The 15,353-nt window shown below is 32.9% G+C and overlaps 1 protein-coding gene across 3 annotated transcripts; it reads right to left on the bottom strand.

Annotated features, from left to right (window-relative positions):
- Positions 1 to 1,946: 1,946 nt before the first annotated feature.
- On the bottom strand, positions 1,947 to 14,651 carry LOC139785580 (uncharacterized protein F21D5.5-like). Of its 3 annotated transcripts, none has more exons than XR_011722003.1 (7): positions 14,192 to 14,651; positions 13,204 to 13,581; positions 12,923 to 13,081; positions 3,726 to 3,987; positions 3,571 to 3,632; positions 3,349 to 3,482; positions 1,947 to 3,268 (listed from the first exon to the last, which is right to left on the bottom strand). XR_011722003.1 is itself a non-coding variant. In XM_071724742.1 (7 exons), the coding sequence occupies exons 3-6, from the start codon at positions 12,986 to 12,988 to the stop codon at positions 3,479 to 3,481; spliced, it is 414 nt and encodes a 137-aa protein (XP_071580843.1). In that variant the 5' UTR covers positions 12,989 to 13,081; positions 13,204 to 13,581; positions 14,192 to 14,625; the 3' UTR covers positions 1,947 to 3,268; positions 3,349 to 3,478. The 3 variants fall into 3 exon arrangements, 2 of the variants coding, with proteins under 2 accessions (XP_071580843.1, XP_071580845.1); XM_071724742.1 differs by having other exon boundaries at positions 3,726 to 4,007; positions 14,192 to 14,625; XM_071724744.1 differs by having other exon boundaries at positions 3,726 to 4,007; positions 13,204 to 13,536; positions 14,192 to 14,625.
- Between the last annotated feature and the right edge of the window lie 702 nt (positions 14,652 to 15,353).

Raw genomic sequence — 15,353 nt, 5'->3', positions numbered from 1 at the left:
ATGCGGCTTATAATTAAGTATAGGATAAGTTTATTTATTTATTTAAAATTTCGAGGTCTAGCAGCGCCAAGTTTTTTTACAAGAAAAATTTATGTATTTTAATAAAATATTTTTATTTTGTACTGTTACCTCTGTAATTCTTTGTGATTAAATCTTTTATTCTATTGAAAAATAAATATATAAACTTTGTATTTAAATACCTTGTATTCCCTCGTTAGATTAAATATTTTAATAAAATATTTTTATTTTGTACTGTTCCTCTGTAATTCTTTGTGACCACTAAAAAATACACATGTAAACTTTGTATTTAAATATCTTGTATTCCCTTGTTAAATTTAAATAAAATTTTTTAATCTTATAAAATTGTTATCATACATTCTTTTTCTAATTGACACCATGTAAAGATTTTTCAAAGTAGTGCAACAATTATTTTTTGAGGCAATATATATGTTCTCTCTGTAATTGGCGCTGTAATTTAAAGAGATATCATTTCTTTTTTGTAATTGTAATAGATCACTTGAAGCGCGACTCTTCTTTGATAAGGTAACATAATTTTGTGATGTGTATCACTTGGGTTATAATTTTTTGGAAATAAAGATACTACTGCTTAGATTTCTTCGAGATTTTTCGAGATACAAAGAGTACGTCTACCACTTGTTACTTAGGTTTTTTCGAGGTATAATACTACCACTTTCTTTTTTTCGAGGTAACAACATATACACTACTATACGTGTACTTGGCGCCTTTCTTTACCTTTTTTTTAAGAAAGGTAATTTTGTACGGATATCACGCCTTTTTGTAGTATTACGCATTTTATAAACAGTATGTACAGGGTAAAGCTATTTGGAGGTATTATACTACCACTTTGTTTTTTTCGAGGTAACAACATAATACATATACACTACTATGCGTGTACTTGGCGCCTTTTTTTACCTTTTTTTTAAAAAAGGTAATTTTGTACGGATATCACGCCTTTTTGTAGTGTTACGCATCTTAATCTTATAAACAATATATCTTATAATCTTATAAACAGTATGTACAAGGTGTGAAGCTAAAGGTGTTACGGACTATTATTTCTAAAGAAAACAACAATTTAATATTTTGCTTAGTTTTTTAAAAATAATAATCTGTAACCTTTTTAGTTGTACACCTTGTTAATGCTATACATATGTATACCACAGAAAAAAATTACTACTTAAAAATAAAAATGTAATGTGTCTGAAGTTGTTAATAATAGGTAAAACGTTTGACACACACACACACACACACACACACACACACACACACACACACACACACACACACACACACACACACACACACACACACACACAACACACACACACACACACACGCGCGCGCGCGCGCGCCTTATGCCCGGTTTCTTCACCGTCGGATAACTTTATCCTTAGGATAAACTCACTCTTCGTCTCTTTCTAACCTAACTCTTAGAAAGAGACGAAGAGTGAATTTAACCTAAGGATAAAGTTATCCGACGGTGAAGAAACCGGGCATTAGGGTAGCAGAAGAGAGAACAAGAGAAAAGTATCTTCGCGAACAATGGAGCTAGTCTCATAACGATGAGTCAAGTATGTACAAGAACGAGATCGCAATGACCGATATGCAAGTGGATTAACCTAGTCGCGAAACGTTCACCCGTTATACTGTTGAAGAACCGACCGCATAACATTCCGTCTTTTTCTAATCCCGCTGTGAATCGATTTTCCAGCTAACGTATATCTTATGTCTTCGCAAAGCGTAACTTTTAAATCCTTTAGGAAGACAATCACTTCAAGACGACACATTTTTTTTAGAGCGATTGAAGAGAAAGACAGAGAGCTTGTAAATGTCGCGAATAACGTCTTGGACGAGTATAGTAGCGTATACGTCAAGTTGGGAGGCGAATAGAAGTTAAGCAATGGAGAAAAAAAAGACAGACCAAGATATGCGAGTTAATTCAGTTATGATATATTTTTATATATTTTACAGAAGACGTATAAAAGATGTAAGAGGACTTGCGGTAAAAATTCATGCAAGTCTTAATAACTTCAAGGATTAAACTGACGAATATACAAAAGCTACTAAATGTACTCAAAGCTACTTAATGATTAATACAATGCTAAATGAAGTGTTGTACAAAATTTGAATAGAGTCAAAGATTGCGGTCAGCTACATATTATATACACGAAAATTATTATATACACGAAAATGAATTACGAATGATTATTACGTAACGATGTCCATTGCGCTATATTTTCGCTTTGTTAAAAAATTATAATAAATTATAATAAATTGAGTTAATCGCAGCGCGCGACAAAGTTATGTACGTGAGCACTGTGAGCGATTTAATGATTGTAACCTTACTTGTATACATTTCCTAGAAAAATATTTCTATATTATGTTTAACAACAATATTAAATATTAACATTTCATAACTGCCAAACGTTTCCAGTTGCGCGCAATTGCACGAGTTACGAATCATTTATAGACTCTTTTTCTCAGTTAACTAGTTTCTACTGCATTGAAATCTTGCATAGAAAAAAATGTATTAGCATATCGCGCAAGAATCATCGATATCTAAGTAAACAATTAATCAAATATATACAGTATGCGTACATCTGGATTAATCCGAAAGCTTAGTCTCCATCTTTTGAAACATAAAATAATTTTATGCCACAACAGTGAAGTGCGGAATATTAAATAAAATGCGCCATTTAACAATAACTTCTAAGGTAACAAGTTTAATCTACGGTGACCTAAATTTAAACGTGAAAAGAAATTAAATTATTTCAATGAGTTCTCGAATCGTCCCCAATCAGAAATAGACATGAGTCACGTAGAAACGAATTTCCTAATTCGTCTGAGTTATTCGATACAATGTTCTAGTTTAAATGTGACACTACTTTGTAAAATGTTAAAAGTTTTATTGTTTTCTCTACTCTACGATCAATATAACAATCTTTATAAATTTCTTTCTAAATAAATATATTCTACACAATCGGAAAACTATTTTACAACATGAGTAAAGAACGAAGTCAAAAAGCGAAATAATCAATTTTGACGCGATTAAAGGGGATCATCAATGGCGATTGTATTAAACTCTAGTCCATACTGACTAAGAATCGCGGATTATGCGTGAAAATTGTAGAGTTTCTTGACAACTCTTATGTACAGATGGATTCAAGTGTTTCTGGCTTCATTCATCTGGTCCCATGTCTACTTGTTCAGCATGTCCGTTCATTACCAGTTCTTCAGTAAGGGAAATTAGCTTTAAAAAATCAATTAATTTCAATTAATTTGCGCATCTGCAAAGAGATTCTCGAAGATTGGATAATAATAACTACTTACCTCATAATTTTGTATCATAAAATAAATATTTGCATAAATATTAGTTTGAATGCGACCTTCAATCTGAGTTTGGGCAGCAACTCCCTTTGAGGAACAATTTTGTACCACATTGTAAGCTTCTGTCGACCATTTACCTGCAAAAGAGTAACATCAAAGTATAATTACATATCCAAAGATAAATAATTTTGAGTGTAGAGATGTATATATCTAAAATCTACTTACACGTAGGAGTTGATAATAATCTCGTTGATTGAAATGTGGCTTGGATCAGTCAACTCGCGAAACTGTAATATAATAATAAATCGATTAGAATTTTCGGAAACATTACTTCATACGATTCTTTCACACGATAACGGTTAATGTTAATTTTCGATTACCTTATTATTACGTTTCGCGTGTTCTATACTTGTCGTCATGACGAAACATCTGACCGAGACATTGCGCTTCTTGGCTATCTCAATATATCTCTTTCTCGAAGCTGGATCAGGATTGGTATTGTCTATAACTATACTTTTTCCTTGATTCAAGTATTGTTGGACTGCAGCAATGCACTTCTGCCAGCTGCCTAAAGTGTCTCTGTTGACGTATCCGTATTCCTTCAGATAATTCTTTGCAAAATGCGATTTTCCGGAGTCTGGACTGCCGACCATAAGCACCACCTGTTAATGGATATCTATAAGCACGAGGAAAGAGCGGGCCTCTGTTCACATTTGACGTTCACGATGATATTCGTGTTATGCACGATGCTTCTCTCGAAACCGAGGAATCACATGCCGGAAAAATTTTACTTAGGTATTTATCATTAAAAGAATACTTTGTATAATTCTCTTTTATGTTATTTCTCATTAGATCATAGTACGAGAGGAACAAACACATTTTTCCAGCGAGTAGATGGGAACCTTTTGATCCAACGAAAAGTTATGACAAGTATACAGTGTCGGATAAAAATAGGAAGAAAGATAAAATCTGATAAACTTAGATTCAACGAATTGTCCAATTTCGTTTAAAGGATTCAGATTCAAAGGACTGTAAATATTATAACCAGATAAATAACTTTGTTTCATCGTACAATTGATTCATTATACAACAGATTGTAATATATTACAATATATATACATATATATATATGTATATATATTATAATATATATATATATATATATATATATATATATATATCTTTATGGTTTGTATAATGTCGGGACCATTTCGGAGATGCAATAACACATACCAGGACTTTTGGCACATGCTGGGTCCGACCCAGTAATTTTCTATATGAAAGGTAACTTATCAGGCCCGGTACTAGTTTATACAAAGATATGTAACGTAACAAAGTAGGGCCGTGTTTCCTTGTGAATTATAAGGACCGGTACCGGTAATTAGATATATGCAATGTAAAAAACCGGGACCTCCTTATCTGAACAATTTTACTGAATTAAGTTGTATCATCATTCTTTGAGCATATTCATTCTTAAATATAAAATCCAAAATGTTTAGAGAGTCCAATCAAGCTGTTTATATACTTATATATATTTAGCACATAATGAATTATTTATTCATAATAAAGAACATCTACCAATATTTTACTATTTAAAAAGGAATAAGCATCAAGCTACTAAATGTACAGTGTGCTTTTTAAAATGCTATCTTTTACTAAAAGTTATGTTAAAAAGAAGTTATGTTAAATCATTGTTACTGCGTTGTGCTTGATAAAGTTGTAATTATAAATTTAAATTAGTCAATTTAATTAAAATTAGAATTAAAATAATTAACATCAATAAATAAACTAATTAATTAAAATGTTACGAGGTTCTACTTTTTGTTGTTACAGTAAAGAAATCGATTTCCATACAAACTTCTACGACGATACACTGTAGAAAAAAGTTTTTCGACTTCTTCGCTGATTTCATCGATGTAATAGCAAACAGCAGGACTCTGACCAGTTATACTTTTCGAATAATTTCATGTTCGGTTACTTGAAATTTTCAAATATTATATTCAGTGCATTATTTAAGAAAAAACGCATGAAAATAATGAAAACATAAGTAAAAATTATAGCTGAAACAAAACTTTTACTAAACGTATCGTCACATGCGAGGACCGATTTCCACGAAATAATGGATAATAGCATGTCCGACCAAATAAATTATTCCTCGACAAATTTTACGTATACTTCGCATAAGCTATATTTTACACAACGCATAATTTAGGGATTAAAAAGCGAAAATCATGGACTGCGAAATACCAAGAGATTACAGCCAAATCAAAGGTTATACTCTACGACGTATCGTTACATGCGAGGACCGTATTTATCGGTACAATGGTAAATAGCAGTCCCGCCCAGTTTAACTATTTCTCAATTAATTTTATCGTACGTTCGGTTACTTGAATCTTTGTAATATTTTACTCGGCGCATCATTTAGAGATTAACAGGTAAAAATGTTGGCCCACGAAATACGGACAGACTACAGCCAAATCAAAACTTTTACTCTAGGACGTATTGTTACATGCGAGGACCGATTTCTTCGGTGCAATGGTAAATAGCAGGACCGCTCAGTTTAAATATTTTTCAATTAATTTCATTTGTACGTTCAGTTGCTTGAGAACTTGCGATATTTTACTCGGTGCATTATTTAAGGATTAACACACGAAAATGTTGGATGTTGGCCCACGAAATACGGGCAGACTACAGCCAAATCAATATTTTTACTCTAGGACGTATTGTTACATGCGAGAACCGATTTCTTCGGTGCAATGGTAAATAACAGGACCGCCCAGTTTAACTATTTCTTAATTATGTTCATCTATACGTTCAGTTATTATTTGAGAACTTGCAATATTCTACTCGGTGCATTATTTAAGGATTAACACACGAAAATGTTGGCCCACGAAATACCGACAGGTTACAGCCAAATCAAACCTTTACTGTACGACATACACTGATTATGAGAAAAGAAATGTTCTGCATTTTAGTAAATATTGGTTTGCATACAACTGTGACCCCATTTACTAAAATAAAAAAAATTTTCCTTTTATACATTAGTACACGTGTATTTACTGAGAAAAAAGTATTCTAAAATAAAAAAAGAAAAACTTTCTTCTTTTTAATAAATAGAGTAACAGTTGTATGCAAACTAATATTTACTAAAATGCAGAATAATTTTTTCTCAGTGTATCATTAAATTTGAGAACTGATTTCCTCATTGCAATGTGTAAATAGTAGGACCGCCTAGTTAAACTATTTGTCGATTGATTTCATCTGTACTTTCGATTACTTGAAATATTTTACTCAGTGCTTTATTAAAGGACTAACACACGAAAATGTTGGCCCACGAAATATCGACAGATTACAGACAAATCAAAACTTTTACTGCAGGACGTATTGTTACATGCGAGGACCGATTTCTTCAATGCAATGGTCAATAGCAGGATCGTCCAGTTTAACTATTTCTCCATTAATTTCATCTATACGTTTGGTTATTACTTGAGAACTTGCAATATTCTACACGGTGCATTATTTAAGAATTAACACACGAAAATGTTGGCCCACGAAATACGGGCAAACTACAGCCAAATCAAAATTTTTACTCTAGGACTCTAGGACGTATTGTTACATGCGAGGACCGATTTCCTCGGTGCAATGGTAAATAGCAGGACCGTCCAGTTTAAATATTTCTCATTAATTTCATCTGTACGTGCGGTTACTTACAATATTTTACTTGGTGCATTATTTAAAGATTAAAACCGAATAAGTAACATTTACTTCGCCGATCAATAATTAACCTAATTAAGACTTTAATCGACTATACTGGCAACGATTATAATCGTCGTGACAAATCGTCACCCAGTTTCGACCATGGATTCTGGTCCTTCTAAAATTGATGAAATTTAGATGCTTATATTATAAGCATTCTAAATTTATTTATTCAGATAGGATGCTTATAATATAAGCATCTAAATTTCATGGATTCTGGTCCTTCTAAAATTGATGAAATTTAGATGCTTATATTATAAGCATTCTAAATTTATTTATTCAGATAGGATGCTTATAATATAAGCATCTAAGTGTCTGAGCAGAATAGCTGACTTATAATTTCAAGACAGTGTTTTATGCTTTAAATCTTTGTTTTTAGCAACGCACAATACTGTCTTGTGTCTCAAGTCTTAAACGAGTGTACAAAGTGTCAACATTGTAAGACTTGAGACACAAGACAGTATTGTGCGTTGCTAAAAACAAAGATTTAAAGCATAAAACACTGTCTTAAAATTATAAGTCAGCTATTCTCAGGCCCTAAATTTCATCAATTTTAGAAGGACCAGAATCCATGGTCGAAACGAGGTGACGATTTGTCACGACGATTATAATCGTTGCCAGTATAGTCGATTAAAGTCTTATTAGGTTAATTACTGATTGGTAAAGTAAATGTTACTTATTCGGTTTTAATCTTTAAATAATGCACCAAGTAAAATATTGTAAGTAACCGCACGTATAGATGAAATTAATGAGAAATATTTAAACTGGACGGTCCTGCTATTTACCATTGCACCGAGGAAATTGGTCCTCGTATGTAACGATGCGTCGTAGAGTACAATTTTGATTTGGCTGTAAGTTTTTGGTATTTCGCGGTGCAACATTTTCGCGAGTTAATCCTTAAATAATGCACCGAATAAAATATTGCAAGTAACCGTACGTACAGATGAAATTAATTGGGAAATATTTAAACTGGTCGGTCCTGCTATTTACCATTACACCGAGGAAATTGGTCCTCGTATGTAACGATACGTCGTAGAGTATACATTTTGATTTGGCTCTGTAAGTTTTTCATATATTTCGCGATGCAACATTTTCGCGAGTTAATCCTTAAATTAATTAAGACTTTAATCGACTATACTGGCAATGATTATAATCGTTGCTAGTATAGTCGATTAAAGTCTTAATTAGGTTAATTATTGATTGGTGAAGTAAATGCTACTTATTCGGTTTTAATTTTTAAATAATGCACCGAGTAAAATATTGTAAGTAACCGTACCGTACAAATGAAATTAATTGGAAAATATTTAAACTGGTCGGTCCTGCTATTTACCATTGCACCGAGGAAATTGGTCCTCGTATGTAACGATACGTCGTAGAGTATACATTTTGATTTGGCTCTGTAAGTTTTTCATATATTTCGCGATGCAAAATTTTCGCGAGTTAATCCTTAAATTAATTAAGACTTTAATCGACTATACTGGCAATGATTATAATCGTGGCAACGATTATAATCGTCGTGACAAATCGTTACCCCGTTTCGACCATGGATTCTGGTCCTTCTAAGATTGATGAAATTTAGATGGTTATATTGTAAGCATCCTAAATTTAATTATTCAGATAGGATGCTTATAATATAAGCATCTAATTTGCATCAATTTTAGAAGGACCAGAATCCATGGTCGAAACGAGGTGACGATTTGTCACGACGATTATAATCGTTGCTAGTATAGTCGATTAAAGTCTTAATTAGGTTAATTATTGATTGGTGAAGTAAATGCTACTTATTCGGTTTTAATCTTTAAATAATGCACCGAGTAAAATATTGTAAGTAACCGTACCGTACAAATGAAATTAATTGGAAAATATTTAAACTGTTCGGTCCTACTATTTACCGAGGAAGTCGGTCCTCGCATGTAACGATACGTCGTAGAGTACACATTTTGATTTTGGCTGTAAGTTTTTGGTATTTCGCATTGCAACATTTTCGCGAGTTAATCCTTGAATAATGCACCGAGTAGAATATTGCAAGTAACCGCACGTACAGATGAAATTAATGGGAAATATTTAAACTGGGCGGTCCTGCTATTTACCATTGCACCGAGGAAATCAGTCCTCGCATATAACGATACGTCGTAGAGTACAAATTTGATTTGGCTGTAAGTTTTTGGTATTTTGTAATGCAACATTTTCACGAGATATTATAAGTATCCTATCTAAATAATTAATTTTAAGATGCTTATAATATAACCATCTAAATTACATCAATTTTAGAAGGACCCGAATCCATGGTCGAAACGGGGTGACGATTTGTCACGACGATTATAAACGTTGCCACGATTATGATCATTGCTAGTATAGTCGATTAAAGTCTTAATTAATTTAAGGATTAACTCGCGAAAATGTTGCATCGCGAAATATCAAAAGCTTACAGAGCCAAATCAAAATTTATACTCTACGACGTATCGTTGCATACAAGGACCAATTTCCTCGGTGCAATGGTAAATAGCAGGACCGACCAGTTTAAATATTTCCCAATTAATTTCATCTGTACGTACGGTTACTTGCAATATTTTATTCGGTGCATTATTTAAGGATTAACTCGCGAAAATGTTGCATCGCGAAATACCAAAAACTTACAGCCAAATCAAAATTGTACTCTACGACGTATCGTTACATACGAGGACCAATTTCCTCGGTGCAATGGTAAATAGCAGGACCGTCCAGTTTAAATATTTCTCATTAATTTCATCTGTACGTGCAGTTACTTACAATATTTTACTTGGTGCATTATTTAAAGATTAAAACCGAATAAGTAACATTTACTTCGCCAATCAATATAATTAACCTAATTAAGACTTTAATCGACTACACTGGCAACGATTATAATCGTCGTGACAAATCGTCACCTCGTTTCGACCATTGCACCGAGGAAATCGGTTCTCGCATGCAACGATACGTCGTAGAGTATACATTTTGATTTGGCTGTAAGTTTTTGGTATTTCGCAGTGCAACATTTTCGCGAGTTAAATTCTTAAATAATGCATCAAATAAAATATTGCAAGTAACCGTACGTACAGATGAAATTAATGGAAAATATTTAAACTGGGCAGTCCTGCTATTTACCATTGCACCGAGGAAATCAGTTCTCGCATGTAACGATACGTCGCAGAGTACAATTTTGATGTCGCTGTAAGTTTTTGGTATTTTGTGGTGCAACATTTTCGCGAGATATTATAAGTATCCGATCTGAATAATTAAATTGATGAAATTTAGATGCTTATATTATAAGCATGCTAAATTTATTTATTCAGATAGGATGCTTATAATATAACCATTTAAATTACATCAATTTTAGAAGGACCCGAATCCATGGTCGAAACGGGGTGACGATTTATCACGACGATTATAAACGTTGCCACGATTATGATCATTGCTAGTATAGTCGATTAAAGTCTTAATTAATTTAAGGATTAACTCGCGAATATGTTGCACCGCGAAATACCAAAAACTTACAGCCAAATCAAAATTATACTCTACGACGTATCGTTACATACGAGGACGAATTTCCTCGGTACAATGGTAAATAGCATGACCGCTTAGTTTAAATATTTCTTAATTAATTTTATCTATACGTTCGGTTACTTGAGAACTTGCAATATTTTACTCGATGCATTACACTGTACAGCAAGAAAAACCACAAGGACGAACCTTGCGGCATTCAATAGTTTTTTGGACGCAGAAAACGATCCCGTTTGGCAAATTGCTCTATCACGTCACAATTTTGACATATTTGCAGTTAAATTTGCAAAAAATGGGTTATTTTAGTGTATTTTGGCATATTATTACTACGATATGTGACGAATCGGAAAAATTTAATCACAATCAAAATTAAGTATGTTGTTAGGACTGTCAGCTCTTAAAACGACTTTTTTTTGTTATGGTTAAAAAGATATTAATGATTAACGTAGAGTCTGTTGCATTAAAGTTGCGACTTACATAGCTATTAAGAATCGATAAAGTATTTTTTAATTATGTTATTCAAAAGGTTTTTCAGATTGTTGAAAACTAATCTGATGTCAAAGTAGATAAATTAAAAAATGGAAGAGTTATTATAGCAGATGTTAAAGGTAAAAATTCGATCATTATATTAATTTTGATATCTGCCATATTGGCTTTGCCATTTTGAATTTATCAACTTTGACATAAGTTTAGTTTTCAGCGATCTGCAAAACTCTTTAGGTTTAATTAAAAAATATTTCATAGATCCTTAATAGCTATATGTAAGTTGCAACTTTAATGCAATATACACTACGTTAATCATTAATATTTTTTTAACCATAAGCAACACAAAAAATTTATTTTAAGGGCTGAAAGTCCTAACAACATACTTAATTTTGATTGCGCTTAAAATTCTCCGATGCGTCACATATCGCAGTTATAATAAGCCAAAATACACTAAAATAGCTCATTTTTGCAACTTTAACTGCAAATATCTCAAAATTGTGACGTGAAAGAACAATTTGGCAAACGGGATCGTTTTCTGCGTCCAAAAAGCTATCAAATGCTGCAAGGTTCGTTCTTGTGCTTCTTTTTGTTGTACAGTGTAATACGTCGCTGGCAACAATTTTTGAAATAATAGTATTAATAGTAATTCTGCGTATAATTTCTGTAATCAGTGTAAACTATTTTCTGAAAGTAAAAAAATATTGTATAATCGGAATAGAAATGCAAGACGTGTTTATTAAAAGTAAAAGTTATTGTAGAATTCACGATTTTCTTCTATCATTTTGCAGAAATTGTAGAATTTTACGATGAAGATTGGTGACACACGGAAACTTTTGAGTTTACTGAACTCGCAATAATCTTTTACATTATTATATATCGATAGCTTAGAGAAATAGTTAAAATTCTCGCGGTCCTATTAAATTACTAAGCATGAAAAGCATCCTTTTTTTATATAATAGTTTATATAATGTGTACAAACGATAACTAACTACGAAATACGATGTAAACGGCTATTGCAAGAACATGTATATTGCATTTCACGTTATGTATATTGCTTATAATCAGATTTTCATGTATTTTTTAGTGGTACCGACAATTAATAAATCATATAAGAAAGCTTAATTTTGATATATCTTTGTATTTTGATTATACATATAGAAAATACTTCCGGAATACAAGTTAGGATGTCGATGTACATCAACGTATACGTATGTACACATCGCTTATGGTTGGTCCCGACATATGTCGAACCATAAAGATATATATATATATATATGTATATATATTGTAGCTACATTGTATTTTTAAGGACTGTGATTTTAATTCATTCAGTTATGTGATAATATTTAATTCATTTACTCGATTATGTAGCTCTACTAAATTACAGTCCTTTGAATCTGAATCCTTTAAACGAAATTGGACAATTCGTTGAATCTAAGTTTATCAGATTTTATCTTTCTTCCTATTTTTATCCGACACTGTATACTTGTCAAAACTTTTTGTTGGATCAAAAGGTTCCCATCTACTCGCTGGAAAAATGTGTTTGTTCCTCTCGTACCATGATCTAATGAGAAATAACATAAAAGAGAATTATACAAAGTATTCTTTTAATGATAAATACCTAAGTAAAATTTTTCCGGCATGTGATTCCTCGGTTTCGACAGAAGCATCGTGCATAACACGAATATCATCGTGAACGTCAAATGTGAACAGAGGTTCGCTTTTTCCTCGTGCCTAATTGCAATATTACATACATTAAAATAACATGCCAACATTGTGATATTGCTTCATAAGTTTTATCATTTAGTATCTTTACCTTAGTTACAATAAAATCGTAAAACGTATAATGGTGCGGTAATATAAGAAAGATCCTTCTTGACATACATTAACTGATCTGCCATTACTGTTTTAAGCTCGCTGAATTCACGCTTCAGAACTTCTAAACATCTCTGAAGAAGCTGATAGATAGAATTACCTGTATGTGAAAATTTAATTTATGCAGTAGAACATTATTATATATCACGCCAATGTTACTCCAAAAGTGACACTGGAGTATTTTAATAACTTAAAAATTCTCTAAATTACTGAGACATTCACCTTTCTTCATTATAACACTCCGACGATAGCCAGATCCATCCCAATAACTGAATGTGATCTCAATTTCTTCTTCCTTCAACGCGTTCTGCTTTCTAGCCCATTCTTGCCTCAATTCTTCCTTAAGTTTATTTTCCTCCTCCTCCCTTTCCCTATCTGGCAAGAAACTTGTATCTACATCTGGATTTTTCTTAATCTTCTTAATCGCGAGGCCATCAGATTGCTCATTTTCTGACTGCGGGGATTTTTCGGCATTGTCTTTGTCCAGATTAAAAGACAAAGTTTGAATCTGTCTCTTCTGTTTGTCCTTTTCTTTTCCTGCTCTTTTTCACGTTCCTTGTATCAAAGCATGATATGTATGACTAGATGACATTCAGAGCACTGGGGGAAAATCACATAACATTCAGAGCACTGGGCAGAAATCACACACATATATATATATATATATATATATTCACGGCAAACCGCATATATATAACATCGTGTTATTTTTATTATTACATTTAGGAAAATTATTTCATATTAACTCAATAGACGTTAAACTTGCATACATAAGGAGCTTTCCAGCAAGTGACACAAGCCGACACAAACGTCGTTCTATCTTTCTTTTTTGGCAATGAGTAACAAAGACAAAACGATACCTGTGTCGACTTGTGTCGCTTGCTGGAAAGCTCCCATAAGTGAATCTCGCGTTTTATGTAAAATTTTGTAAGAAATCGGTAATCTAACCTATACTACGTTTACGCGAACGTTACTTAATTCTGTATTAACTTACGAAGAACGATACGATAATTCCTCCGCATAAACGGGAGATTTTATAGTAACTACGATGAGATATCGTTCGTATAAGTTACTACAGAAGTAAATACTCACGTAAACGTAAACTATTATAATTCCTGTCACATGCACTTAGTCGCGTAAAAGAGTCACGGTGCGGTTTCGCTTCGCGTCGTATAATAATAGGATAATTACATGTAAATAAAACAATTACCTTGAATCAGAAAAAATATTAACGTCGCGTCGCGTAAAGAGTCACGATCGGTCTCACTCCGCGCGTATTTGACGTGGGACACTACCGTGTTATAGGTTATTGAATTAATCGTCGCGTCGCGTAATAATAAAGAGTCACACGGTCGGTCTCGCTCCGACACTACCGTATCTCTCGATAGGTTAAGTGAACTGACTGTGACGTGACAGCACGCTGAACGCACTAACTATCTGCACTGCGCGCAGTACATCTGCACTGCGCGCAGTACAAACACGTATATGAACGCACTATATCTGCACTGCGCGAAAGCGCCGCCAGTGGCGAAAAAGTGAAAGGGACATTTTCTCTGATCACGTGATCAAGATATCGCGGCGTTAGGAGGAGGAGTATCTTAAATAAAATTTTTCACATTTGGACTTTGCGTCGCAATATCTCCGCTCGTAGGGCACGTAGCGGAATATTATAAGAGAAACCCCCCCCTATTTCGACCCCAAGCTGTCGATCAAGCCTACTTAGAACTTGATCCGTTCACTCGTTTATCGAGATCTCAACATCTCGAGTACTCGCAACCCGTCGCGTCGCGTAAAAGAGTCACGGTCGGTCTCGCTCCGCGTGTACTTGGCGCGAGACACTACCGTGTCTCTTGATGTATTTTTATCAATTTTTTTGTAATATATTTTAAATTAAAGTTTTTGATGCAATTTTACGGCTTTCGTTGGAACATTGAAATAAGGTTAAAGATTTACTATTTATCATTTTTCTTACTCTTTTATATTTTTCATGATTTTTTCTTAACTCTTAATTTTTCTCCGAATATATATGTAAAATATTTATTTCTTTATTTTTTATTTTTTTACGTTTTATATTCTTTATTGTCTATTTCTATTTTATATTTTTATTTTTTGTTATTTTTTGTATGTATTTGTATAATGTGTGAGTTATTATTCATTATTTATTACATATTTGATATCTACCTACAAGAACAATACATGTAACTTAATGTATTTGTTGGTTGATTTCTTTCTACATCTTTATTAAAGAAATAAACATTAATCATAAAGGATAAAAAGGATAAAGATATATACTTTATTTACCCCAAGGGGCCTTAAAGGGCGTTTTTGAAGGGACGTACCCAACCCTATTCACTATTCCATCCTATTCTATT

The sequence above is a fragment of the Temnothorax nylanderi genome, unplaced genomic scaffold (genome assembly GCF_030848795.1).
Source record: "Temnothorax nylanderi isolate EJ_2023f unplaced genomic scaffold, tnyl_v1.0 TNYL_tig0834_pilon, whole genome shotgun sequence".
Classification (NCBI taxonomy): domain Eukaryota; kingdom Metazoa; phylum Arthropoda; class Insecta; order Hymenoptera; family Formicidae; genus Temnothorax; species Temnothorax nylanderi.
Note: the sequence above shows the minus strand (reverse complement) of the source record. Positions and strands in the feature narration are given on the sequence as shown.

What these genes read in the sequence shown, in the direction of transcription:
- LOC139785580 (XM_071724742.1), bottom strand. Translation starts at nt 12,988, where the DNA reads ATGTCAAGAAGGATCTTTCTTATATTACCGCACCATTATACGTTTTAC. An exon ending in ACGATTTTATTGTAACTAAG is followed by an intron (nt 4,008 to 12,922) that starts GTAAAGATACTA and finishes ATCCATTAACAG; the next exon opens with GTGGTGCTTATGGTCGGCAG. An exon ending in ACGCGAAACGTAATAATAAG is followed by an intron (nt 3,633 to 3,725) that starts GTAATCGAAAAT and finishes ATTATATTACAG; the next exon opens with TTTCGCGAGTTGACTGATCC.